Here is a 26399-nt window from a genome sequence, read left to right as displayed (position 1 = left end):
TTCCTGCACCTGTTTTCTGATCTCCTCATTGTCTTTGGGGCTCATCCGATCTGCTACCTTATTCGGCAAACTTGCTCCAGGTATAAAGTCAATATGATGACTTATACTTCTTTTAGGGGGCAGTTTATCTGGTAAGTCATCCACCACTATATCGTTGCACTCCTACAACATCTGCTGAATTTCCGCAGGCAAATCTGACACCTCTGTGTGTAGCAGCACCATTTTCGCTCTTCTTACAACAGCATAGCTTACTTCGCTATCTTCAATCTGTTTCAAAAACTGTTTTCTGCCCATTAGTAACACTCTCGTCCCACTTGTTTCCGTTGTCTCTTCCTCCTTGATGGGCACAAGCGTGTGCTTGATCCCATCTTTAACAAACTTATAACAGTTTGTCTTCCCGTCATGTACTACTTTCATGTCATACTGCCATGGCCTGCCTAGCAGTATGTGACATACATCCATCGGCATTATGTCACAAATGACCTTATCCTTATATTTGTTGATATGGAACTCCACTTCGCATTGCTCATCCACCAACAATTGATGGCCTTTTTGCAGCCATGATACCTTGTAAGGAGTGGGGTGCTTTAACCGCTTCAACCCCAACTTCTCCACCATCTCCGTGGCAACCAAATTTTTTGTACTTCCACTGTCGATAATAAGCTTACAGCACTTACCGTGTGACTTACAAACTGTCCAGAACAAAGCTTTCCTTTGAGTTTGTTCAGTTGTTTCTTTGGCTGGTTTCAGTAACACCTTGTTCAAAACTAAGGCTTCCCCTGTTTCCGACACATTTTCTGCTTCCTGGGGAGGTGCCTCTGCTTCCTCTGGCTGTGCGACATACGCACCCCTTTGTCCAGCTTGTTCCGCCTCAAGACACTCAAAAGATCTGTGCCCCCACTTATGGCACCTGTAGCACTAATAGTTAGCTCCTCTGCCTCGGCCATTTCCCCTTCCTCGCTAATATGGCCTGCCACCTCTCGTGCTGTCACCTTTTTCTGCTGTCCCGAAAGCTTTGGAACTGTAGCCTTCTTCATTACTGTTGGCAGTTCGTCCTCTACCATAAGATTGTCCTCTTCCTCTGCCGATTCCCCATCCTCTCCTAGCATTTTGTTTTCTAGTGATCTTCTCCTCTGCTTTCATAGCACTTTGATATGCTTCTTCTATGTTTTTCGAGGAAAGAATGCTAATTTCATCTAATATTTCTAACCTTAAACCATTCACATACCTTGTTGTTTTCTCTGGGGTGTCCTCCGTATAACTGGCTCTTAAGTTTACCCGGTAGAATTCTTCAGTGTACTCCCTTACTGTCATCCCTTTCTGCTTCAGATTCTGCACTTGCTGATGTAGTGCAATTTGGTAATCCTTAGGCAGAAATCTGCCTTTCAACTTGGCCACCATCCTTGACCATTTCTTGATTGGCAACTTGTTCATCCTCCTTCTCTCTATTTGGAAATTGTCCCACCACAGGGCTGCGTGTCCCTTCAGCTTCGTTGCAGTGAACTTAACTCTCCGATCTTCACTCACCTCTTCACACTCAAAATATTTGTCCAGTTCGCTGATCCAATCCAATAGGACCTCTGTGGACAAGTTGCCGTCATAATTTGGGATTTCTGGTTTAGGCTTGCTGCTCGCCAATAGGACCGACCTCAACAGTCTCATTTCCGGCCCTTCTTCATCCAAACCATCTATTGTCACTATGGCTTCTTCTTCGTTGTCATCTCCTACCGCTGGATCCTTTCTCCTTCCTACTTCAACTACCTCCAAACGGGCAGTAAGGATCCTGATTTCTTCTCGCAACCCTTCATCTGCTGCTCTCCAAGCACCTCCTCCTCGTCCTCATCTTCCAACTTCCATTTCTCAAGAAAACACTAAATCCTGCTCTGATACCACTATGATGGGACTAGCCCGTATTTCCACGCAATAATGCTTAACAATAAAACAATAACGCACTAATCAATAATTAAATGATTAAGCAAATGATTCTGTGACTTAACAATGGTGATTAATGGTTAATTGTTGGATGGTTATGGACTTTGTTTGGGTGGCATTTATGACTGACATTAATTTTACTGTGCTGGTGGTCCTTGCTTTGGTTATTGTTTTCCCGTTCCTCAGTCTACGCCAAAACCCTGCATTCTATTGTCATTCTTTCATTTTTTTGTTCTGCGACTCTGCTGCACTGAGGGTTTGATCTGGGAACAAGGTTTTCGTGTTGTAAGTGTCTGGTGGTAAGCCACGGCTCTGCGTGTGCCAGCTATGGGCTGTGCTGCTTGTGAGTATGGCACCTGTGTTTGTCCTGGTGACTTATGGACTCGGTTCCTTGGGCACAGAGTGACGGTTCTGCTCGTTTGTGTAAGAGAAAGGCTACTGTATGTTTTGTTTGGTTGCTCGACTTGTATTTTCTCCGTTGTTATTCTGTTATTGTGGTTCTCCTGCTTGTTAGATTTGATTAATGGGTGTGCATGCTACAGGTCACAGCTACGGTGGCATCCTCCTGCTCGCAATTCTCTTTAGGTAAGTTATCTCTCCATGATTCGTCTTTCTCCTCTGTCTTCCTCCGACTCTAACAAGAATGGCTCCTTGGTCTCAGGCTGTCACCGTGGACTGTGGCTCAGTGGGTTTGCATTCCTCCCATGCGACTAAACCTCCAGGTAATCGATTCATTCACTGTGCAGATAATTCCTTACGCTTCGTTTGCTTCTCGCTATTCCTTACTCTTCGTTTGGGCTGACAATGTTGCCCTGTTTTGATTGCACAGGTTGGGGGTTCGTTCGTTGGCGTGGTTAGTGTAAATGCTTCGGCTCTCTCCTGGTAGGCTCTGCTATTGTTGTCATTTTGCTTTTAATAGTTAGTCTCTGTCGGTTTTTGTTGGGCAAAGTCTCGGTTCTGGTTCGCCTGTACCTCTCTATCGTCGCTATGCGACCTAGGTTATTTGATACAAACCCTTGTTTGATTCTACAAAATTTGTAATTATAAAACCCTGTGTTGGAGACCATCCAAAACCCTCGCCTTAGGGTTTTGCTGGTTCGTTAGGTTCTTCTGTTGTTCAATGGATTATTTGTGGACTATAATATGTATACAAATATTTTTCTGTTTGGAATGAAAAGAAATACAATGTATTCGGTTGTATTTGTTACCTCTGTCCTAGGTTTTGTTATTAAGCAATTATATGCTCGTTCTTGGTCGAACAGTTCGTAATGTGTTTGGATCTTTCGGTCGTGGTCTATGTTTTTCGATTGCGAGCCTTCGTGCTGGAAATTCCCGTGCAATTTTCTTTGTCTACTTACTATTTTTTTTTAGGAGAGAAAACAAATGAAAAAGGATAGGCATGCACTGTATCTGCTTATTTGGGTTTATTCAATGATTAGGAAAAAGTAGATAAACATTTCAATGACTGTTACAAATGGACTCAAAAGAATGAAAAATATTCTCTATATTCTATCACTGTTCTCATATGTTGAACCCCTTCAGAATGATTTACATTTCATATTTGTACTGTTTACCCACAGTTACCTGAACTGTGCACAGTTACGCTTCAATTGTTTCTTTTATTAGTTACATAACTGTTAACTTATTCGGTCCTTCTTGCGTTGCAAGATTTTACAATTGATATAGATGTCTTTTTTTCTTTGTTCCAAATGGAAGAAACAGTTATTCACTAAAAGATAGGCAATGTTGATGGTGACCCTAACTACCTATACTGTTCCCTAACTAATAATGAAAAAAAAAAAAAAACAAGTCCCTACATTCTGCTTTGACTAATTAAACATAAAGAAACCAAACACTGATAAATCTTTCCACCTTGGCGGAGACCAACACCCGGTCATGGTGCCCTTAGCTGGATGCTCCTGCATCACTTGTACTAAACAAACAAGACAGCTCTAACAAATACCAATACTAGGCAACAACTCATATGCCTGCGTTATTATAACGTTAACACAATGTCATGAGAGACCTTCAACTTAAAAATTGAATCTAAGCAACCGGTTGGAAGAGGCAGTTTTTGACATGCTCCTTAATTTCCATATTATGTGAAAGTGTCAAACCGTCTCCATCCATGTAAAACAACTGCATTATTCTCGCCGTTTCAAAAACCAGTCTCTTGCAAGTGTCGGGCACATCTTTGTTATTCACAAACTCTCTATTCAACTCAGCAAGAGCATTATCCATGACAGTATAGACGTGTTTGAGAGCTTCTTCTTCGGACATCTCAGGATGGTCCTTCATGTAACACTGTATTGCAGAAGCCACCTCTCCTTGACCTCTCTCAGCCTGCATTTAAAGCATATGAATGGCCCTGTGTTAGATGGTAAATATTAAACATTATGCACTTAATTAATGATTGGTTTCTTGTTTTTGGTTTTTCATCTTTTACATTGTATACATGTTATTCTGATCTAACTATTGCTTATTCATATTGTCAATTGAACATTGTTTTTAGATAAACAAAATGGAAAAACAAGAAACCAATGATTACTTTACCACATAATACTTAGTATCTAATTGTAAGATGTTGAAAATACTAAGTACCTGATAAGTTTTGGTGTCGTTCACTAGACGCCCTGTCAAGCCCATGAGGTATAGAAATCTGGAATCGCGACCAATTTTGGAGAGTATATCATCTGTAAGAATCTCCCCGGTGAAAAGAGCGCTGATGAGAACCACTGTTCCCAATGCTATTGAAACACTCGCGTTCCCTATGTATTCATCATAGGACGGCACGTATCTAGCTACAGACCATTCTGCTTCTTTGGTATACGCTCCCAACTGGACCTCCCACTGCCATATGCCATACCGTATCAGTGAATGATGAAACTATAATCAATATTAAACCACAACTAAAATATGACACACTTAATACATACAACTTTTTGAATGTAGCCTAGCACGTCACGCCCTTGCCTCTTCCGCCCTTCTTCAGCTATTTCATTAAAAGTATTGTAAAAACCCTTAAAACATGTTTTCATGTCTTGTGGCATTTGATCTACCAAGGATAGATCCCATCTAAAAACAAAGCCAATAATAATTTAGAATAATAAAGTATGTCACAATTTGAAATAATAAAGTACATCACAATTTCAAATGGAAAAAATGAAAAATCTTTATTTTTATAAATTTTAATAGTTAAACCAGTTCACAATTTCCCATGAAAATGATAGAGTATCTGTCTCTTTATAGATTTTACAGATTTAAATAGAGTATCTATCTCTTTATAGGTTTTACAGATTTTAATAATCAGTTTTACAGATTTCAATAGAGTATCTATATCTTTATAGATTTTACAGATTTTAATAATCAAGCCAATTTTTAAAGTCTATACAGCTTGGCAATAAAGTACCTGCCCTTTGAGAAAAAGTTGAAATAAATAAAATGTTCACCTTTTCACAGATTCTGAAAACAACTTGAGATTGTCCAAAGTTCCATGACCGTCATAAAGATCATCTAATATGACTGTGAAATTAGAAGTTTTTGTGTAAACGGCTCTGCAGGTAGCGAACTCTGGCTCAAACAAAAAGGACGCTGGTGAAAAATATATTTCAGCCACACGTTCCCGAGTGAAGCCGAGGTCTGAGAAACCCGATGAATTCCACCACCTTTGAACAATGCAAAACAAAATATATTGTTAATTGTAAGGAAGACAGACTTAATATGAATGAAAATTTAAATGCAAATGTGGAGTATGTGCACCTCCGAATATCTTGAAGCTCCTGTCTGTGTAAAAATTGCACACGATTGAAGTCCAATTTTGCTAATTCCAAGTATTTTTCGTTGGAAATGTTTGGCATCCTGGTAGAGGGAGTTACAGAGGGAAGTATATATTAATGGAGGTTTTACAGAGATAAAAATAAAATATTTTTGTTTTTTTAATTTATTTCTGCATATATATATATATATATATATATATATATATATATATATATATATATATATATATATATATTGTTACAGACCGGAGTTGAACGGGTAAATTTATTTTTCCATAATACTAATTGAAAAATATTGAAAACTCAGTCATACGATCTCGAAAATGAAAATTGCAGAGGGGTTTTATTAACCTTACATATACATAGTTTTTCCTAGCCAGACATCATTTGGTCCATAATTTTCAATGTAGCTTCTAGCCTCCAGCCTTGGCATACTTCTATGCCAGGGATATTTGAGTGCGTATTCCACCTGGAAAAGAAATTGTCAGACACTAATGAAAGATCGAATATATTAAACTGAGGAAAAAATATATATATAAAATTTTGCTGAACAATTTATTATAAAATTTGATATGATTTTCGTGCTTGTTCGATTAATCAAATTCTAAAATATGGTTATTTCCAAAATCTGGAATGGTTCGAATAGCCAAACTGATAACGTAAAGAGGCAACAATATTATGTACCTCTCCCCGAATATTCTTTTTAAGAGCCCATTTGTCAAAGGTGTTGAAGTCGTAATTTCAACGCAGACGCCAGAAACCGTCGAGCAAACCCGCCGAAGAGTTCTCGGGTCCATTTTCCGGCGAAGGGAATCTCCGTACTCTTGAACCCGAGAAAATCTGGAGCAGACGCGTGGCTCTCCCCTGACATCAGCCAACGTAGTTTTCTCGGGCGATAAAGTTAGGTGACAAAGTGCCTTCCGATATTGTTGTCCACCGTCCGATTTGATTGAATGTTCTCCGCCGTTGATCACCTGGAGCTGCATACGAACCTGCACCAAATTAAAACTATTGCGTGGAGTGTTAAATTTTTGGGTTGACCGCCGTGGAAGAAAGGACATGAAGTTTAATGTGTCAACGTAGAATTAAGTGGTGGCCTTTAATATGGTGATGGGCATATGTCCCATATTTTTTATATATATTTGTTTATATACGGCATGTATTAAATATATGAAATCGTATGTAATAAGTTTTTTTATGTTTGAGTGTTGACTTTTATCAATGTATGTATGGCACACGGGAGGAAAATATAGTGTGTGTGTTGGCAGCAGCGAGAGAGAACCAGAGATGTATGCACAGCAGTGCACATGATATACTTGGTAAAGTTCTGTTTTGACTTTCGTAATGGAACGGTGGTGAAATGAGAATGTTTTGTGTGCTGAAGGTGTTGTAATATCCATGAGCGCATTTGTTTTGGATGTAAAAGTAATTTGTTTTTGATTTACAGCAGCGTGTAAAAAGAGTTTTACACTAGTGAATGTAAATGGAGGTTTTACAGCAGTAAATGTTAATGGGAATTTTTCCAGCAGTGTAAATTCTCATATGGAGACAGAGTAAATTTTTTTTTGTTTTAATGAATAGAAATCTTTCATGGTGTTAAAATACTCTGTTTCTCAGTGAAATTAATTTTTAAGCTCCCCTGTGCACAAAAAGATCCTGGAGTGAAGGAAACAGAGCATTGCCTCTGTGGTGTTTGTTTGAATCTTGGTTTTTGGTATTTTCTCCATCAAAAATACCTAACAGTGGTATCAGAGCTGGTCCAGGCTCTTTAAAGAAGTTAAAGAAGCTGAAGGGAGAAGGTTGTTGCTGCAGCAAAACTTCTCAGGCAGACAGAAGACTCAGACAACGAAGGATTCAGGTATTCTTCATAGCTATCTTGTTTGTTATTGAAGAGACAGTCAGTGTTTTAAATACACAGTCAAGGAATGGCTAGCACAAGCACTGGTATGGGTATGTTTAATACCCAGCTCCCACAGTTTAATGGGAAGAACTATGACTACTGGTCAATAACTATGAAAGCCTTGCTTGCTTCCCAAGACTTATGGGAAATAGTTGAAGATGGTTTTGAAGAACCAGCAGATGAAACTGAGTTCAATGCATTAACTTAGGGAGAGAAGGATCTGCTGAAGAGTAATAGGAAGAAGGATTCAAAAGCTCGTGTTTTGTTGTATCTAGCAGTAGACCAGAGTATATTTCCAAGGTTAGCAGCAGCTAAGACAGCAAATGAATCATGGGAAACCCTTAAGACAGCCTATCAAGGCATGGAGAGAGTGAAGACAGCAAAACTACAATTGCTGAGAAAGGATTTTGAGAACTTGAACATGAAGGAGTCAGATAACATTGACTCATTCTTCACTCATGTGATTGGTGTAATCACACAAATGAGAACTCATGGAGAAACCATTGAAGATAGAAGGATTGTGGAGAAAATATTGAGGGTCTTACCCTCAAGGTTCGATGCCATAGTCACCACCATTGAAGAGACAAAGGATCTCTCAAACTATTCAGTTGATGAGCTACATGCATCACTGATAACACATGAGCAGAGGTTGAGTAGGAATGAAAACTCATCTCTTGAGCAAGCCTTCAAGACCCAGATGTCCTTTGGAAGAGGAAGAGGTCAAGGAAAAGGAAACCGAAGAGGAAGAGGCAGAAGCCAGAACAGAGGTGGAAGAAACAGCACATCAAATGCACAAGGAAGAGGCAGCAATCCAAATCAGAACCAAGGTCAAGGCAGCAGAACAAGGAGGACAACATCATGCTCAAGGACAAAGGTATGATAAATCTAATGTTCAATGCTATTATTGCAAAAAGTATGGACATTATGCTAGTGATTGTAGAAAGAAACAGCATGATATGAACAATAGACAAAATGCAAATGTTACAAGAGAAAACAGCAGTCATGAAAATGTCCTGTTAGCTTGTAACATGGCTGAAACACATAGTGAGGACATATGGTTTTTAGACTCAGGTTGCAGCAACCATATGACCGGAAACATAGCCTTCTTTTCTGCCCTAGATAAAAATGTGAAATCAGAAGTCACACTGGGAACTGATAGTAAAGTGTCTGTTATGGGAAAAGGAGAAGTAAAAATATTTTCAAAGCAAGGAGAAAGGAAAACCATAGCAGATGTATACTATGTCCCCGGAATGAGATGTAATCTCTTGAGTATTGGACAGCTTGTCCATAAGGGGTACAATTTTTCTTTAAAAATGATGTATGCACCATCATGGATATACCACCCAGCAAAAGATGCATTGCTGAAGTGAAGATGACAAAGAACAGGATGTTCCCTCTCCGGATCAGGGCAGACATGAAGAACAAAAGGGAAATGGCAGCAGTCACCCAAGAGGCCTTCCAAAGCATGCCAAAGGATGAGAACTGGTTATGGCACTTGAGATTCGGGCATCTAAATTTTGGAGGTCTAAACTTATTGAGCAGAAAAGGAATGGTAAAGGGATTACCATTGATAGAGAAGCCGGACAGCCTTTGTGAAGGTTGTATATTGGGCAAACAACATAGAGAAAGTTTTCCATCAGGGAAAAGCATAAGGGCAAAGGCACCCTTAGAGATTATCCACTCAGATTTGTGTGGACCAATGCAAGCTCCATCATTAGCAGGCAGCCTATATTTCTTGACATTCATTGATGATTTTACAAGAAAGACTTGGATATATTTCCTCAAGAACAAAAGTGAAGTCTTTGAGAAATTCCAAAATTTCAAAGCACTTGTGGAGAACCAAAGCGGGCTGCACATAAAAGTATTGAGAAATGATAGAGGAGGTGAGTATATCTCAAATGAATTCCTAAAGTTTTGTAGAGAAAATGGAATACATAAACAGTTCACAACTCGGTACACTCCGCAGCAAAATGGAGTTGCTGAAAGGAAAAACAGAACCATCATGGAGATGGCAAGGAGCATGTTGAAGGCAAAGCATTTGCCAAATGAGTATTGGGCTGAAGCTGTACATTGTGCAGTTTATATATTGAACAGGTGTCCTACAAAAGCAGTCTTGAACAAAGTGCCAGAAGAGGCATGGAGTGGGAGAAAACAAGGAGTCACCCACATGAGAGTTTTTGGGTGTGTGGCCTATGCACACATACCAGATCAGCTAAGGAGGAAGTTGGACAGCAAAGGGGAGAAATGCATCTTCATTGGATACAGTGATGAATCCAAAGCCTACAGGCTGTACATCCCATCTACCAAGAAGTTCTTTGTAAGCAGGGATGTTCAATTCATTGAGGAAGAAGCTTGGGATGGAAGCATAGAGAAAACAGTGAATGTCAAGAACTGTTTGTCTCATGATGAAGATGAAGAGGAGGTGGCTGAAATGCATCCCCAAACAGCAACGCCAACACAAGGACAACAAGGGACACCATTGAGGATAAATGAAAGTGCTTCTCCAAGCACACCACAAGGAGGAAATTCAAGTGCATCTTCAAGCACTTGCACACCAAATGAAAGAGGTAAGAAGTTTAGAAATCTAAGTGAAATTTATGAAGAAGGAATGAATTCCTTATTTGCCTTGTATTGTCATGTTGATGATCCCATTCATTTCGAAGATGCAATCAAAGATAGGAAATGGATAGAAGCTATGGATGAGGAGATGAATGCCATAGAGAGAAACAAAACATGGGATTTGGTTGAGCTACCAAAAGGCAAAGAAGTCATTGGTGTGAAATGGGTCTACAAGACCAAGAGCAATGCTGAAGGCAAGATAGAAAGGCACAAGGCAAGGCTGGTTGTCAAAGGGTACAAGCAGTAGTATGGGAGAGATTATGAGGAGACTTTCGCCCCGGTTGCAAGAATGGAAACCGTGAGAGCAGTGCTATCCATAGCAGCACAAAACAAATGGAAAGTCTACTAAATGGACGTGAAGTCAGCATTCCTAAATGGAGTGTTAAAGGAAGAGGTTTATGTTGAACAGCCTCTCGGCTATGAGAAGAAAGGTGAAGAGCACAAAGTGTGCAAATTGAAGAAGGCTCTTTATGCGCTGAAGCAAGCGCCAAGAGCATGGTACAGCAAGATAGATTCATATCTATTGGATAATGAATTTGACAAGTGTGAAGGAGAACCCACAGTCTACATCAAGGAAAATGATTGTAAAATTTTAATTGTTGTCTTGTATGTAGATGATGTTATTTTCACTGGAAATGATATTTATCTTATTGAGAATTTTAAATCAGTCATGAAGGATGAATTTGAAATGACTGACATGGGTTTGTTGAGATACTTCTTAGGCATAGAAGTAGATCAAAATGAAAAAGAAATTTTTATATCTCAAGCAAGATATGTAAATCAAGTTTTGGGCAGATTTAACATGCAAGAATGCAAGGCAGCAATCACTTCCACAGTGATGGGATTAAAACTCAGCAGAGAGGACAGCAGCAAGGATTTTGATCCTAGCTTGTATAAAAGTATTGTGGGTAGTCTTATGTATTTAACAGCAACTAGGCCTGATTTAATGTATGCTGTTAGTTTAATTTCCAAGTTCATGGAGAGGCCGAAGGAGGCACATTGGCAGGCAGGAAAGAGAATTTTGAGGTATGTCAAAGGTACCAAAATGTTTGGAATTCTATATCATGCCTCAGAACATTCAGATTTGGTTGGGTACACAGATAGCGATTGGGCTGGAAGTGTAGATGATCGGAAGAGCACTTCCGGTTATGTATTTCATATGGGTTCAGAAGCCATTTCATGGGCTTCTAAGAAGCAGTCCATTGTAGCATTGTCTACAGCAGAGGCTGAATATGTGGCAGCTACAGCAGCAGCATGTCAAGCAGTGTGGATGAGAAGAATGTTGAGAAGCTTAGGCCAAGAGCAGGCAAAAGCGACAGTGATCTTTTGTGACAATAGCTCAGCTATTGCATTGTCAAAGAATTCAGTGTTTCATAAGAGAACGAAACACATTGATACAAGGTTTCACTACATCAGAGAATTGGTGAACAATGGAGAAATTGTCCTAGAACATTGCAGGACTCAAGAACAGGTAGCAGACATCTTGACAAAGCCATTGGATCAGAAGAGCTTTGAATTTTTGAGGAAGTGTCTCGGTATGACCGAATGCCCAGCTGTTGAAATTAAAGGGGAGTGTTGAAGTCGTAATTTCAACGCAGACGCCAGAAACCGTCGAGCAAACCCGCCGGAGAGTTCTCGGGTCCATTTTCCGGCGAAGGGAATCTCCGTACTCTTGAACCCGAGAAAATCTGGAGCAGACGCGTGGCTCTCCCCTGACATCAGCCAACGTAGTTTTCTCGGGCGATAAAGTTAGGTGACAAAGTTCCTTCCGATATTGTTGTCCACCGTCCGATTTGATTGAATGTTCTCCGCCGTTGATCACTTGGAGCTGCATACGAACCTGCACCAAATTAAAACTATTGCGTGGAGTGTTAAATTTTTGGGTTGACCGCCGTGGAAGAAAGGACATGAAGTTTAATGTGTCAACGTAGAATTAAGTGGTGGCCTTTAATATGGTGATGGGCATACGTCCCATATTTTTTATATATATTTGTTTATATACGGCATGTATTAAATATATGAAATCGTATGTAATAAGTTTTTTTATGTTTGAGTGTTGACTTTTATCAATGTATGTATGGCACACGGGAGGAAAATATAGTGTGTGTGTTGGCAGCAGCGAGAGAGAACCAGAGATGTATGCACAGCAGTGCACATGATATATTTGGTAAAGTTCTGTTTTGACTTTCTTAATGGAACGGTGGTGAAATGAGAATGTTTTGTGTGCTGAAGGTGTTGTAATATCCATGAGCGCATTTGTTTTGGATGTAAAAGTAATTTGTTTTTGATTTACAGCAGCGTGTAAAAAGAGTTTATGTAAATGGAGGTTTTACAGTAGTAAATGTTAATGGGAATTTTTCCAGCAGTGTAAATTCTCATATGGAGACAGAGTAAATTTTTTTTTGTTTTAATGAATAGAAATCTTTCATGGTGTTAAAATACTCTGTTTCTCAGTGAAATTAATTTTTAAGTTCCCCTGTGCACAAAAAGATCCTGGAGTGAAGGAAACAGAGCATTGCCTCTGTGGTGTTTGTTTGAATCTTGGTTTTTGGTATTTTCTCCATCAAAAATACCTAACAAAAGGCGCCCACATCCTCCAGAGCATTCCTCATATACCTTTCGGTACAGAGTTTTGCTTCTTTCAGGATGGTTTCTCCCGGAAATGCAACGTGTGAACAACGATTGACATTTAACATGTCTGTAACTCCTCTCTGTGTTTGACCCAAGAAGCAGAAGAACTCTCCATTCTCATCTCTAAAAGTTTTTAAAACATCTGCCAAAAATGTTGGTTGCAGAGTTCAACAAACTGAATGAATTCAAAAACAGGGCCATTGGCACAATTCCCAGCAAAATATAACTCTTTACACCATCAATTTACCTGAGGATACATTGTATCCATGCAGTCTCAAGATTCGAAGGCCCATGGCTGTATCATCGATATCAGGGACAGGATTCTCTCTGGCCCATCCAATTCCTCTTTCGTCCCAGTGGCTGCACAACAATTTCACATATAATAATTATCAGGTATTAATGAGCCGATCCAGACCTGATTCGTTTAGAATGCCCAAAGACATGATACCTGTAAACATAATCCAATGCGTCCTTGATCTCCTCTTTGAAATGGTGATCGATCCCTAGCCTCTCAACAGTATCAACAGCCCACAGACGTTCGAATAGATCAAGCGGATAGTGACAAGGAACTGCAAAAACAAATTCTTCATTCTTAGCATTTTTCACAAATTATATAAAATGAAAAGGGCTTTCCTGAAATCATATTGTCATCTTGATACCATGGTTTCCGAATTTCTTCAAGACAAAATTCAAGAATTCCAAGCATTTTTTGTTCCCTGTACGCATGAACGCAGCCGCTGTAGATGCTGGCGAGCTGAGGAATGACCCATCCTTGGATTGAAGTTTCATTATTTTCTCCCACTCTACTATTTCTTGCAGGCCTTCCAAAGAATACAGTAACGTTGTTGGTAAGGCATAGAGAAGATCAGGAGGAAGCCTGATCCAAACACCACCAAGGTAAAAGGTAAAGTTAATCGGTTATCACTTTGAGAGATGGAAAATTTATCAATGACAGAGGAGAATGGTGATCAGATTCTAACCTTTGAAGCTTAGCCTCCCGCTTTTCAATGATTTGCTGGATGAAAGGCCATTCGTAAGGCAGATCCAGACCTAAGGCTTTAGCTTCTTTGAGCATTGCAGGAAATACTATTTCAAATCCACTTGGCCTGTGGCTATCAGCCTCCTCCTCTATTTTTCCAGCTTGTCTCTTGAAAAATTCAATCCCTGAAATATGTACAAGTTAAAAACTCTTCACAGGAAAGAATATACCATAATTTTGTCACTGTGTGAAGACATCGCAAGGTCAAACCTGATATTAACATATTTCTACTCCAATCCACACATAATAAAAAAATTACACAAGGGCCTTGATCGATGTACAAACCTTTTTGTATTTGTGTGTCCCCAGTCTGCCATATAGTAAGAGTAATAACACATGCAAGAGTAGCTAGTATCCTGTCATATGCCAAGAAATAGAATTCTTCACCCCAAGAGCCATCTTTCAACTGATTTTGAAGAATCCATTCTAGTGTCTCAGGAAACTGAGGCTTCTCAGAGCCATCAACTGCTGGAATCCTTGCTACCCAAGCAGTGTCATATGCAGAGGGATTAGTTTCCCCATCGCCCATAGATCGAAACATATTCTTAATCTCGGATATTAATGTCTCGATACGCTTCTCGTCTGATGGTGCAACCTATAATTATTTCACGTCGTCAATAATAACAATGGAGGAAGAGCTGGTACAGTGATGGGCATTTAATGGACAGGAACTGAGATTACTAACCTTGTAAGATGGCATTAGAGATTCGATAACATGATCCTTCCAGAAACCTGGAGGGAATTCTTGTTTGACCAGTGGAGGAACTGGAAACGGATCTGAAGGTATCCAATTAAAACAAACAGGGAAAATGAGACAGTTAACATTTAAATTGAAAATTTATTTGCTGATCCATCACATAAATATTTAAAGATGAATCACATTTATTGGTGTGAAACATCCCTAACAAAATCACACATGTATTGGTTTGAAACATCTCTAACAGAATATCTTCAAGCTTCGAAACCTCTCAAACAAAATACCTATTTTCTTAAAGATGTATCACATTTATTATTAGAGACCAAAATATCTTTGAAACATCCCTAACAAAATCACATTTATTGGTTTGAAACATCCCAAACAAAATACCTTCACACTTTGAAACCCCTTACATCCTGAACAAAATAACTTACACTTTGAAACCCATTTAACAAAATACCTATTTTCTTAAAGATGTATCACATTTATAATTCGAGACCAAAATACCTTCACAATTAATGGTTTGAAACCTCGTAACAAAATACCTCTTTTTTTAAAGATGAATCACACTTATTAATTCAAAACGTAGATAACAAAATGAAGTAATTTCTCGACCTAAAGCGAATCCAGTCTTTTGAAAAATTTAAATTACTTTCTACCAAATGCGCTATGGCAGTTTTTTCAGTAAACTGGTAAGGAAGAGAGGCGGTACCTTGTCCAACACAAGCAACGATCTTGCTTGGACCTGCATATCAAGATACATTAATCAGTTGAGCTGAAATTAATGTGAGAAAAAAATAATGGATATGTGAGAAAAAAATAACCATGATAGTTCTAGTGGATAATGGATAGTCTAGTTGGTTTGAAGTGTGATGTTTACCCAGTTTTTTTGCCTGGTTATCTGCTGGAGAAGACATGATAAAAGGTTATTATTCTTCGCCTAAGTGCGGAAACATCAAAGGAACTATTTGTGGAAATTATCTACTGACCTTTACTCTCATCCAAAACAGGAAAAGGAGATTATCATTCTTCAGTTAAATGTAGAATGATCAAATGATAAACAGAGCTATTTCTCAGAAAAACGCAATAGAAATTATATACTCAGCTTTACCCCATCGTAGGTACAAGCTTCTTCGTTTGCCAGCGCTGGTTCCTGCATTAAGCGAGCTGTGGAAATGTAGGTACAAGCTTCTTCGTTTGCCAGCACTGGTTCCTGCATTAAGCGAGCTGTGGAAATGTGGAATGCATTGTGTGGTAGCTCCAGTATGAATCTGGGATGACAATGAAGAGGAAGGCAAGGCCATCTTCACCGAGTTGCAGAGATTGAACTCAATGAGATGAAAAGTCATCTCATGAGGATTTCCTATAAATAATATTGGGGTCTACATCCAGTCATCTTCAGACTCAAAAATGGCGCCCACAAGCGGGTTGAAAGCCTAGTCCATAGATTCCGATATTTTGTCGTGTGCGGGGCAGCCCTTACGTGGTGGACTATAGAGACGGATGTTTATCTTCATTATCGGAATTATTAAACCCGGAAACCTTTTGGGAGTAGCCTATAATGCGACGTTTTGGAGTCGACGTGACATGTTTATGGATGATGTTACATACATGGCATGGATATATTTCGGCAGCCTCGATAAACTCACAGTTTCATTTTCCGGCCATTGTACAACTCTCCTTATTTGCAATCAATTCTTCCCTGATCTCCGCGGGCTGCCTCCGCGTTTCGAGTTGAATCGACTGCACGTACAAGCCTCAAACTTATTAATGGTTGTTCATTTGAATTTTGAAAACTCGCCCGCTTAAACGCTGAAATTTGGATTTCAAATTTGGGGATGGCTAAATTAGTTTCATTCCTTGAAGGCGTAAGGAGCCGCGTTCCCTTATCAAGATGTGCTCAAGCGGAGAGTGAAGAATATATTTCCCATCCCTCAGGAATAAGTCGCGTTCTAGCTCTTCTAGTATAGGCTCACTGAGCCGATTTCCGTGGAGCCAAAGCTGGGCCAAGCTAGAGCAGTTTCCTAGCTCTGCAGGAATCTATCAGCTCAAATTGTTGCGTTGAGTTGTGACTATAATCTGGTGACTGATTTTATACAGCCATAATCGTTGGGTATACTGCCTATGAGCGAATTGTCTTGTCGTTGGGTATACTTCCTATGAGCGAATTGTCTTGTAGTTGCATGTATTGGACGTTAGTAATATTGTCGAGTTCAGGTGGAAGGGAGCTTGTGAGGAAATTGGATCTTATAACAAAATCATTAACATTGGATATCTGGGGATTGTGTCGGTCAGAGAGTTGCGGTAAAGGGCAGACACTTTGAGTTTCGTAATGTTCCCGAGAACGCTAAAACACATTGTAAGTCTGTCGAAATTGTAATTGTCATGGACAAGAACGCGATGAGTAATGATGTGTCGTGATTACTCTAAGAGGCGGTGGAGGAGGCAACTTGTGCGTCGTGATTGCCTGGAAAATAAAACTGGTGAGTGTTCCCCCCATTCTCGCGGCCTTTCAATTCTCAAGAATCGGGCGAGATGTGGTGACAAAAACCATCCACCGATGGCAATACAACATGCCTTTCGTGGAAGAGGATCTGTTCATGCGTGTTCAGTTCTTTTGCATTAACGTGGAAGGAGGGACGAAGAAGGATATGAATGCATTGTTCCAAGGAATGTATCTGAACGTAAGGAGAAGTTATTGAAGATTATTGAAGATTAACGTGGAAAGAGGGACGAAAAAAGATATGAATGCATTGTTCCAAGGAATGTATCTGAACGTAAGGAGAAGTTATTGAAGATTATTGAAGATTAACGTGGAAGGAGGGACGGAAAAAGATATGAATGCATTGTTCCAAGGAATGTATCTGAATGTATCTAGGATGTAAGGAGAAGTTATTGAAGATTATGAACACAACCTTCCTAGAGTTGAAGATGGCGGAGAACGTGTAGTGAAATGAGCTGGATCGAGTCCACGTCCTTCATCGGAGGGACTGCTAAGGTCACGAGTAAATTGACAGAAAGACACTATTCCAACAAAGTCCACTTCAAAATTAGGCCTCCAAGGATTGTTCGACATCCTAGAAGGAGTACGTACACATTTTTTTCTCCTCCGGGAGGGATAATGAATAGGATTGCTTCCTATGCGATGCCCTTCCCTCAAAGAGCTGGAAAAAGCTAGAAAAATCTTGACATACAAGACAAAGTGGTTTGGAAGAACAACATCAACCATGAGCACTACCTTAATTATATGCAAAAGTTTTATGTGTATATGCAAAATCTTTATATATACATGGCTTAGGTTAATTATTTGGATCTCGATCCCGGAAGTGCAGTCAATGGAACTGCTACAGTCCAAGAAGCTGACAATTTAGACAGACTTGTGAAGGAATTTCGACACGTAATTGTAAGTTTCTTTGATTGCTAAGAGGAGTTGAGCATCGCGTGGAACGTTTGTGCCCTTTGCTTTTATTACACATATACACACTGAAATCATACTCAATGCCAAACACAAGAGTGGAGCATTCATATTCCTTTGGAAAGTCATAATGAATAGAGTCATTCATATGCCAAACACAAATTTTATGAACAAATTTATATGTAGAGATGAACTCTTTTGCTGCAACTGTCGAACTAGTTACATAGGAGAAAAAAATATCAACATTAATGGTGAATGGCATAAGCAAAGAAAATGAGTAATTTGGTTAAAGAGATTAGGAAGTTGATTAGGTTATACTGGATTTTGGTCTGCAAATCAATTTCAATGTAATAATCTTTATTACAATGGATTAATATTAATAATCTTCCATAATCTATTTTTCTTTATGATTTAAAGAGATTAGGTTAATCATTTTCTATTTTGATTTTAGATCTATAAATAAGAAAAATATTTTATTAGTGTAATTTAAATTTTTCATGTATATTTTAAATTTGATAATAATTTTTTAATATTTAAAATATGTTTGAATCCAATTTAAATTCAATATTTTAAAAAAACCTTTAAAGCAATAAAATGGTACACATTCCCCAATTGAAATATGTGATTTCACTAAATTATATTAATTTTTGTTGGGAAAAATTCAACATATTAAGATTATGCACATTTCACAATTTAAATATGAGATTCCAACCAATTATATTAAGAAACAGATGTAAATCATAATTATTTTTTTGGGACATATCAAACACATTAACCATTATTCCAATCAATAACACTATTGAAAAGTAAATTAAATATTTAATTTCATATGTATATATATGTTTTGTTGGTTTCACTTATAGGGATATAAACTTTGAATCTTATAGTTTACACAATATTCATAATGAAGGGATGCTCAATTGGACAATTTTCATGGTAAATATTATTAAAAGCCAAATTGACATTATTAAAAAAAATAATATTTTTTTAAGATAATGTTTAATGAAAAAGATATGTAATAATATTGGTCTTTATAATAAATATTTTTTAGCTGAGTGATATGAATTAAATGGTTAATAAATTTTGATAGACATTGATGCATAGTTTGCATTGCCAAAAAAAATCATAAAAATTATTTAAATTAGAATTTTATTTCAAATTATTATTATTAATAATTAAAAAAAATTACAATATGAATTAAACATATATATACATTTAAAAACATGAAACAAGAAAATATTTTAAAAACAACCATAAGTAATAAGAAGCGAAAAATGCCATAAATTAAAATGAAATGAAAATTGACTTTCTCACATTCATATTCTTAAATATAATAATAATATTAATTTTTTTAAATTAAATTGAAAAAAAAATATATCTACTTTTAAAATAAATTATAACTCTTTGTTGATGAATATTTTGTGGAAATTAAATCCTATCATTTACTAATAACTATTAATCATTAAATTAAAATTCTAGAACCTCTAAGATTAATAAGATTAATAATTGTATTCTTATCAAAAATAAATTATAATGACAACAACACCACAGTGTTAAATTAAATGATCTATCATAAAGTTTGCATCTTAAAATGAATATGATAAGGTTTTATTGAATAGTTTATCTATATAAATGATTTTGTTTATCTTCATTTTCAATTTGTTATCTATTTTATTTAATTTATGTATACAGAATTATATTCTTTTTCTTTCTTTTTTAAATTATAGTTATGAAGTTTGTATTAGCATAAATCTTCATCCAAGGCACAAAAAAGTACTAGAATTGTATCAAAATTACCCATTGAATTTGTGTATCTAGAAGAATTAAAATTCCAAATATTATATAGTTGCAGCAAGGAAAAATCTTAAGGGTTGCATATGCGATGTGTGCAATTTAGGAAGGCTAGATGAGGCTAGGTTGCTAGGAATCCTCCGAATTTGGCTAAGTGTCAGATCAATGGAACCGACATGAATAGTGATAGAACTTGACTATGACCACACACTTGGGCACTTAGCGATACAACATAGATCATCTATAACATATGAAAACATATGTTTCTTAATTCGAAAACCTTTGTGGCAACTTACGATAAGTACAAGTCCAATAATAAAATTTGTGAGGATAATGACGACAATTGTGTAATAGTGCGTGAAAATTTGGAAATGAGTGTGAAACATGTATATATGATGAGAACAACTCATTTTCACAAAGGTTGCCCCTTGAAGTAAATTAGAACTCCCCTTTGCATGATATGTGATAATTCCCATGCCCGAAGACGACACTTGATATATAAAGATAAAAGTGTGAACGACTACTTGAGATCCAAGAAGGGAGCTTGAAATCATCAACTAACCAATAAGTGACTAAGGAACGACCGATCACAAGATCCACAGTAGGCTCCAAAATTTGAATGTAGGCCAAAATTTTGGAGTGTGTTGCAGTTGCTACAACACTTGGTGACACACTAGTAGAATCCAGCTTCTCTATTTTGGTTAACTCCTTTTGTGCAGGGCCTTGGTTCTTTAGGGAGTATTGATTCATCGTTTAGATTACCTTAGCCTTCCCACTTACCCCACAAACAAACATGGTCCCCTCTATAACTTCTTAGTTGAACACGACATAAGATTCGACATAATCACAATGTTTCGAGTTAGGAAGGGTAGTGTAGCTTGTGAGCTTAACATTTTCAAAGTATAATTTTCGTCTCTAGTGTTGCTCCGCTGCCAGCAGGCCTGAACAATACCTTGGTGGAGTCATGCAAGAACAAAAACATTGCTCTGATATCAACAAGCCTAGAAATAAACAAGCCTAGAAATAAGAATAAAATATTTTTGTTTTTTTAATTTATTTCTGCATATATATATATTTTGTTACAGACCGGAGTTGAACGGGTATATTTATTTTTCCATAATACTAATTGAAAAATTTTGAAAACTCAGTCATACGATCTAGAAAATGAAAATTGCAGAGGGGTTTTATTAACCTTACATATACATAGTTTTTCCTAGCCAGACATCATTTGGTCCATAATTTTCAATGTAGCTTCTAGCCTCCAGCCTTGGCATACTTCTATGCCAGGGATATTTGAGTGCGTATTCCACCTGGAAAAGAAATTGTCAGACACCAATGAAAGATCGAATATATTAAACTGAGGAAAAATATATATATAAAATTTTGTTGAACAATTTTATTATAAAATTTGATATGATTTTCGTGCTTGTTCTATTAATCAAATTCTAAAATATGGTTATTTCCAAAAGCTGGAATGGTTCGAATAGCCAAACTGATAACATAAAGAGGCAACAATATTATGTACCTCTCCCCGAATATTCTTTTTAAGAGCCCATTTGTCAAAGGCGCCCACATCCTCCAGAGCATTCCTCAGATACCTTTCGGTACAGAGTTTTGCTTCTTCCAGGATGGTTTCTCCCGGAAATGCAACGTGTGAACAACGATTGACATTTAACATGTCTGTAACTCCTCTCTGTGTTTGACCCAAGAAGCAGAAGAACTCTCCATTCTCATCTCTAAAAGTTTTTAAAACATCTGCCAAAAATGTTGGTTGCAGAGTTCAACAAACTGAATGAATTCAAAAACAGGGCCATTGGCACAATTCCCAGCAAAATATAACTCTTTACACCATCAATTTACCTGAGGATACATTGTATCCATGCAGTCTCAAGATTCGAAGGCCCATGGCTGTATCATCGATATCAGGGACAGGATTCTCTCTCGCCCATCCAATTGCTCTTTCGTCCCAGTGGCTGCACAACAATTTCACATATAATAATTATCAGGTATTAATGAGCCGATCCAGACCTGACTCGTTTAGAATGCCCAAAGACATGATACCTGTAAACATAATCCAATGCGTCCTTGATCTCCTCTTTGAAATGGTGATCGATCCCTAGCCTCTCAACAGTATCAACAGCCCACAGACGTTCCAATAAATCAAGCGGATAGTGACAAGGAACTGCAAAAACAAATTCTTCATTCTTAGCATTTTTCACAAATTATATAAAATGAAAAGGGCTTTCCTGAAATCATATTGTCATCTTGATACCATGGTTTCCGAATTTCTTCAAGACAAAATTCAAGAATTCCAAGCATTTTTTGTTCCCTGTACGCATGAACGCAGCCGCTGTAGATGCTGGCGAGCTGAGGAATGACCCATCCTTGGATTGAAGTTTCATTATTTTCTCCCACTCTACTATTTCTTGCAGGCCTTCCAAAGAATACAGTAACGTTGTTGGTAAGGCATAGAGAAGATCAGGAGGAAGCCTGATCCAAACACCACCAAGGTAAAAGGTAAAGTTAATCGGTTATCACTTTGAGAGATGGAAAATTTATCAATGACAGAGGAGAATGGTGATCAGATTCTAACCTTTGAAGCTTAGCCTCCCGCTTTTCAATGATTTGCTGGATGAAAGGCCATTCGTAAGGCAGATCCAGACCTAAGGCTTTAGCTTCTTTTAGCATTGCAGGAAATACTATTTCAAATCCACTTGGCCTGTGGTTATCAGCCTCCTCCTCTATTTTTCCAGCTTGTGTCTTGAAAAATTCAATCCCTGAAATATGTACAAGTTAAAAACTCTTCACAGGAAAGAATATACCATAATTGTGTCACTGTGTGAAGACATCGCAAGGTCAAACCTGATATTAACATATTTCTACTCCAATCCACACATAATAAAAAAATTACACAAGGGCCTTGATCGATGTACAAACCTTTTTGTACTTGTGTGTCCCCAGTCTGCCATATAGTAAGAGTAATAATACATGCAAGAGTAGCTAGTATCCTGTCATATGCCAAGAAATAGAATTCTTCACCCCAAGAGCCATCTTTCAACTGATTTTGAAGAATCCATTCTAGTGTCTCAGGAAACTGAGGCTTCTCAGAGCCATCAACTGCTGGAATCCTTGCTACCCAAGCAGTGTCATATGCAGAGGGATTAGTTTCCCCATCGCCCATAGATCGAAACATATTCTTAATCTCGGATATTAATGTCTCGATACGCTTCTCGTCTGATGGTGCAACCTATAATTATTTCACGTCGTCAAGAATAACAATGGAGGAAGAGCTGGTACAGTGATGGGCATTTAATGGACAGGAACTGAGATTACTAACCTTGTAAGATGGCATTAGAGATTCGATAACATGATCCTTCCAGAAACCTGGAGGGAATTCTCGTTTGACCAGTGTAGGAACTGAAAACGGATCTGAAGGTATCCAATTAAAACAATCAGGGAAAATGAGACCGTTAACATTTAAATTGAAAAATTATTTGCTGATCCATCACATAAATATTTTGTTGGGGATCTTTTCAACTTTCTTAAAGATAAATCACATTCATTGGTGTGAAACATCCCTAACAAAATCACTCATTTATTGGTTTGAAACATCTCTCACAAAATCACATTTATTGGTTTGAAATGTCTCTAACATAATATCTTCACACTTTGAAACTTCTTAAAGATGTATCACATTTGCTATTGGAGACCAAAATATCTTTGAAACATCCCTAACAAAATCACATTTATTGGTTTGAAACATCCCAAACAAAATACCTTCACACTTTGAAACCCCTTTAACAAAATACCTATTTTCTTAAAGACGTATCACATTTATTATTCGAGACCAAAATACCTTCACAATTAATGGTTTGAAACCTCGTAACAAAATACCTCTTTTTTTAAAGATGAATCACACTTATTAATTCAAAACGTAAATAACAAAATGAAGTAATTTCTCGACATAAATCGAATCCAGTCTTTTGAAAAATTTAAATTACTTTCTACCCAATGCGCTATGGCAGTTTTTTCAGTAAACTGGTAAGGAAGAGAGGCTGTACCTTGTCCAACACAAGCAACGATCTTGCTTGGACCTGCATATCAAGATACATTAATCAGTTGAGCTGAAATTAATGTGAGAAAAAAATAACCATAATAGTTCAAGTGGATAATGGATATGTGAGAAAAAAATAACCATAATAGTTCTAGTGGATAATGGATAGTCTAGTTGGTTTGAAGTGCGATGTTTATCTGCTGGAGAAGACATGATAAAAGGTTATTATTCTTCGCCTAAGTGCGGAAACATCAAAGGAACTATTTGTGGTACTGACCTTTACTCTCATCCAAAACAGGAAAAGGAGATTATCATTCTTCAGTTATATTTCAAGTTTTAAGTGTGGAAGATGTATAATTTTTATACTTATTCAAAATATTCTAATACAAGATTTAGATAAACTATTTAAATATCTATACTATTATATATAGGAAGAAAATAAATATATATATTGAAAGTGAAAAAAATATTTTCTTAACAAGAATTTCTAATAAAAACAATAAAAGGGAGGTGTGCAATTCTTTCGATTCTTAATATAAAACTAATATGTGTCATTTAAAAAATATTAATATAAATAAAAAAATTGGATTATAAATAAAATATTTCAATCATTTTGGTTGTACTATAAAATAAATGTGAATATGGAAAACCTCTTTTAGATTTGAATATTTGTGAGGTGTGCAATATTTTTTACTTTTAATATAAAATTAATATGTGGCATTTAAAAAATATTAATAATAAATAAATAAAAAATTTGATCATAAATAAAATATTTCAATCATTTTGGTTCTACTATAAAATAAATGTGAATGTGGGAAAGCCCTTTTAGATTTGAAAATTTGACTTCCCTAAAAAAAACACATGTCCTTAACCATTAGCTACAATTTAATTATTTCAAAAAATGTAATATACTTTAGATATGTTATTAAATTTATGATTGTATTGTAATAAATAAGTATTATGTAACAATAGTCATATGACTGTTATTATGTAATATAATCATTAATATATAGTATTGATTAGTTATAGAACAATCATTACATGATATTTATTTACTGCATTATGATAATATTTTTTATAATATACCTTAGGTATACTACACAAACCTTCTTCAAATTTAAGAAGATTACTTAAATTTAATGAATTTTTTTAAATCAAAAAGAAAAATGAGTCTTTTTGTATATTTTTCAATTAAAATGTATTTATTATCAATGACATTCATTATATTAAGATTCTATCCTTAAATTTGAATGGGTTCCTAGATTTTCAAAAGTTTTTCAGCACGAAAAAAACTATATATTTGTATTCCATGATTGATATACATACAATGACTATGTAACTGCCTGTTGATAAACTGTAGATAGAAGACATATCCCAACATTGAAACTGACAAAATAATGAAATATTCCAGGATACATACTTGGAAGCTGAGTGGAAATCAAATGAGATAGAGCTCAAAAAGATTCAAAAAACTGCAGTGTATGATGCGAATTAAGGAAGAAGTACCTATGCTACAATAAAACTATCAAATATGCATAAGACAATTATAAGATACCAAAATTTCTACCATATGTTAATGCTATATGCCCAGAAAATTGAAATCCTGGATCTGGTAAATATTGTTGTCCGCCTTTATCTGCATTCTCCATAAACCTTGGGGCAAGGTTAGACCCAATTTTGATAAAGCATCAACCTTTTTGTTTTTGTGCCTATCAATATGAGAGATAGAATATTTCTTCCTGTTATCATGTTTATCCACATTACATGTGAGGAACCTTAAATTTGACTTGACCATTGGCTTGCCATTTGTCACTATATGTCTAGAAATTCAAGGCATCACCTAATAGACTAGGTCCTTCTTAAAAGATTATGCATTTCTCTAGATTTTAGCTACTTAATTATGCATCTAAAATATGAGTAACAAATTGCAAGAGTCATCCTTCCCATTGGATAATAGATGCTCTTTTGTGAAATTCCTCGGGTGCAGCTTAAGCAACATATATGCATCCTCCTAAAAATAACAATAATAGTAGAAAGTAGAAACAAATGCATGAATATTATCCATAACAATAGAGTTATTGATGCAATGAAATAAAGTTAGAGAATTGCATATTCCACAATTGAGAAGAATGATTAAAACGAATTCAAATATTCTATAACAAGTTCAAAAAAGTAAGACATGCAACAAGTTAATATGTAAGAAGCTAATGTTTTCATATGAAACTTTTGGGAAACACTTTTACATTAATGTTTATTGTGATTTATATTTTTGTATAAATATTAATTTTACTATTGTGGACTAAGTTATGATGAGGATAATTTGGTTAATATTGATAAATATGTATAACCATTCAAAAAATAAAAGCAAATTGAAATTATATGACTTCATGAATATGAGTAACTTTATGTGAATATAAAGGTTTATTGTTATGTTTTAGACACAATGAGGTTTATATAGTTAATTAAGGGAGGATAAAGGAATTTGGAACCTTATTTAGTGCTACAGGGGCAATGAAATATAGATACGACCAATAAATAGTTGTAA

General features: G+C 36.6%; 2 protein-coding genes across 2 annotated transcripts; both read right to left on the bottom strand.

The window, feature by feature from the left end:
- Positions 1–3476: 3476 nt before the first annotated feature.
- LOC149205486 (bifunctional levopimaradiene synthase, chloroplastic-like) lies at positions 3477–24010 on the bottom strand. The gene is made up of 14 exons (XM_089395078.1): positions 23862–24010; positions 23138–23229; positions 22738–23047; positions 22394–22577; positions 22073–22290; positions 21862–21982; positions 21661–21773; positions 21326–21555; positions 6065–6177; positions 5692–5790; positions 5382–5597; positions 4869–5007; positions 4534–4782; positions 3477–4275 (listed from the first exon to the last, which is right to left on the bottom strand). Exons 2-14 carry the CDS (start codon positions 23150–23152, stop codon positions 3979–3981), a joined length of 2304 nt encoding a protein of 767 aa, XP_089251204.1. The 5' UTR covers positions 23153–23229; positions 23862–24010; the 3' UTR covers positions 3477–3978.
- LOC149205487 (bifunctional levopimaradiene synthase, chloroplastic-like) lies at positions 12801–14702 on the bottom strand. The gene is made up of 7 exons (XM_089396149.1): positions 14583–14702; positions 14183–14492; positions 13839–14022; positions 13518–13735; positions 13307–13427; positions 13106–13218; positions 12801–13000 (listed from the first exon to the last, which is right to left on the bottom strand). The coding sequence occupies exons 1-7, from the start codon at positions 14595–14597 to the stop codon at positions 12801–12803; spliced, it is 1161 nt and encodes a 386-aa protein (XP_089252275.1). The 5' UTR covers positions 14598–14702.
- Positions 24011–26399: the final 2389 nt, after the last annotated feature.

The sequence above is a fragment of the Pinus tabuliformis genome, chromosome 1_2 (assembly GCF_031772625.1).
Source record: "Pinus tabuliformis cultivar Carrire ecotype Pingquan chromosome 1_2, CPIR1, whole genome shotgun sequence".
Classification (NCBI taxonomy): Eukaryota; Viridiplantae; Streptophyta; class Pinopsida; order Pinales; family Pinaceae; genus Pinus; species Pinus tabuliformis.
This window is presented reverse-complemented; position numbering and strand designations above follow the sequence as displayed.